Source organism: Ailuropoda melanoleuca, unplaced genomic scaffold (assembly GCF_002007445.2).
Source record: "Ailuropoda melanoleuca isolate Jingjing unplaced genomic scaffold, ASM200744v2 unplaced-scaffold16212, whole genome shotgun sequence".
In the NCBI taxonomy this organism is placed as follows: domain Eukaryota; kingdom Metazoa; phylum Chordata; class Mammalia; order Carnivora; family Ursidae; genus Ailuropoda; species Ailuropoda melanoleuca.
In genome coordinates this window covers 1-1,997 of record NW_023185185.1, presented here as the reverse complement: position 1 = coordinate 1,997, position 1,997 = coordinate 1, and the positions used below count along the sequence as shown (strand labels likewise).

General features: G+C 41.1%; 1 protein-coding gene across 1 annotated transcript; it reads right to left on the bottom strand.

Moving 5' to 3' along the window:
- Window positions 1–8: 8 nt before the first annotated feature.
- LOC117797858 (olfactory receptor 4A47-like) lies at window positions 9–1,210 on the bottom strand (the record flags this gene model as incomplete). Its single annotated transcript, XM_034650305.1, has 2 exons — window positions 763–1,210; window positions 9–409 (listed from the first exon to the last, which is right to left on the bottom strand). Coding segments are annotated over exons 1-2 (849 nt in total), but the record flags the coding sequence as incomplete, so codon positions are not given.
- Between the last annotated feature and the right edge of the window lie 787 nt (window positions 1,211–1,997).

The window sequence follows — 1,997 nt, the reverse complement described above, 5'->3', positions numbered from 1 at the left end:
ATGGGGGTTATGACTGTATAAAACACAGTCAATGATTTGTCAATGGGGAAGGTCTTAGCAGGTCTTGCATACATGAAAATACATGGAACAAAGAAGAAGACAACCACAGTGATGNAGAAGACAACCACAGTGATATGTGAACCACAGGTCTGCAGGGCTTTCCGCCTCCCTTCTGGACTAAGGTTCTTCAGAGAGTGTAAGATGACACCATAAGAGGTGAGCAAGAGCACAAACACAATACTACAGATCACTCCTCCATTGGCCACGACGAACAGGCCAGCAACATACGTATCAGTACAGACCAGTTTCAGTAAAGGGTACATGTCACAGAAAAAATGATCAATGACATTGGGACCACAGAATGGGAGCCCATAAATAGTGCTAACTTGATTTACTGAATGCAGAAAACCTCCAACCCAGGACACTACCAGCAGCACAACACACACCCACTGCATCATGATAACCAGATAATGCAAGGGCTTGCAGATGGCCACATAGCGGTCAAAGGCCATCACCAGCAGAAGAAAGACCTCTGATCCACCAAAAAGGTGATCTATAAAGAGCTGGGTCATACACGATTGAAAGGATATGGTACTTTTCCCAAAGAAAACCTCTGAAATCAATCTGGGGGAAATAGAAGAGGAATAAATGACATCCATAAATGATANGGGTACATGTCACAGAAAAAATGATCAATGACATTGGGACCACAGAATGGGAGCCCATAAATAGTGCTAACTTGAATTACTGAATGCAGAAAACCTCCAACCCAGGACACTACCAGCAGCACAACACACACCCACTGCCTCATGATCACCAGATAATGCAAGGGCTTGCAGATGGCCACATAGCGGTCAAAGGCCATCACCAGCAGAAGAAAGACCTCTGATCCACCAAAAAGGTGATCTATAAAGAGCTGGGTCATACACGATTGAAAGGATATGGTACTTTTCCCAAAGAAAACCTCTGAAATCAATCTGGGGGAAATAAAAGAGGAATAAATGACATCCATACATGATAAGTTAGCAAGAAAAAAGTACATAGGTGAGCCCAGGGTCTTACTGACAGTTACCGTCACCACTATGAGCAAATTGCCCACCACGGTGAAAATATAAAAGAGTAAAAACATAACAAAAAGGACCTTCTGTTCCTTTGGATCCTGGGTGAGGCCCAAGAGGACAAAGTAAGTTACGTTGTTTCGTGGTACCATCTAGTCTACATAGGAGCTGACTTCTCATATTAGGAGCTGGTGATCTACAAAACAAGGGGGAATACTTTTAAATGCACTATACGATTAATCTTTTATTGACACATTCAACTAAAGGATGTGGCAAGAGTACCCATTGTGTCCAGTATTTCATAGATGTGATTTCCAAGTTGAATAAGCCATGGTTTCCTACACTCAGTGGTAGCAGGCATAATAATCACCAATGTAATAAGTGTCATTATAAAAACAGTTAGACAATGTAAAGTTCAGGGGTAGGAATATGTCAAACAAATAGCAATCAGGTAAGGCTCACCAGAGGAAGTAATGCTTTCACTGAGTTTTAAAGAAAAAACGAAAGCCAAGAAAACAGGGCAATGGAATTCCATGAAAAAGTACACAGTTTATAAAGTCACAAAAGCAAAATACTTAAGACTGATTCAAGGTAATTGACATTTCCAAACTGAGTGGATCAAGTTAGGAATGGAAGGTCCCTGCCCTGGATAGTCTCTTCCCTCACCAAGACCTCTTTCTTAGGATCTCTGGCTGGATACGCCCCCTTTTCCTGACCAATAAATGTGGAACCATTCCAATGTTGGGTCTTTCCCTAAATTTTTAAACGTCATATATGCAACATCTCCAACTCCGCTGTTCTCCAATTGGATATTAATTCAGAACTTATAAGACTAAATTTTTTTAATTTTCAGCAACAAATGTAAGCATTTCCCATCTCACTAAATGGTGCTACCTTCTAAGTCATTACTCAGACAAGAAATACCACCCTGCCTTTCTT